The sequence below is a fragment of the Vombatus ursinus genome, unplaced genomic scaffold (assembly GCF_900497805.2).
Source record: "Vombatus ursinus unplaced genomic scaffold, bare-nosed wombat genome assembly UNPS02014959.1, whole genome shotgun sequence".
In the NCBI taxonomy this organism is placed as follows: domain Eukaryota; kingdom Metazoa; phylum Chordata; class Mammalia; order Diprotodontia; family Vombatidae; genus Vombatus; species Vombatus ursinus.
In genome coordinates this window covers 7,064,570-7,064,932 of record NW_020954737.1, presented here as the reverse complement: position 1 = coordinate 7,064,932, position 363 = coordinate 7,064,570, and the positions used below count along the sequence as shown (strand labels likewise).

At 79.3% G+C, this 363-nt stretch overlaps 1 protein-coding gene across 1 annotated transcript in view; it reads left to right on the top strand.

Annotated features, from left to right (window-relative positions):
- The first annotated feature begins 88 nt into the window (after window positions 1-88).
- Window positions 89-363, top strand: part of SNX4 (sorting nexin 4) — an 80,511-nt gene continuing 80,236 nt past the window's right edge. The window contains exon 1 of the mRNA XM_027845286.1: window positions 89-238. Coding sequence (XP_027701087.1) covers window positions 89-238 — 150 coding nt within the window. The remainder of the gene's footprint in view (window positions 239-363) is intronic.

The following is a 363-nucleotide window of genomic DNA, read 5'->3' as shown; positions in this document are numbered from 1 at the left end:
CCCCCAGGTGACCGCCGACCGAGGGGCTCCGAGGCGGAGGCGGGGCGGGCGGCTGCGCAGGCGCACTGGGCGAGCTGAGCCCGTAGCCATGGAGCAGGGAGCACCCGAGCTGCCGCCGGGGCTCCTCGCCGAGCCGTTGAGGGGCCTCGCCGCAGACCCGGTGGCAGCGGGGGATGAGGAAGCGGCTGGGATCGGATGCGGGGCTGAGGGCCGCCTCGCAGGCTCCGGGGACGCCATGGTGAGGAGCGGCGAGACCCGGGGCCAGGCTCGGCCTGAGCTCAGTGAGGAGGCGGCGGCATCTGAGCTCGGCTGGGCCGGCGGGAGGCGGGGGGGGGGGGGGGGGGGGGGGGGGGGGGGGGGGGG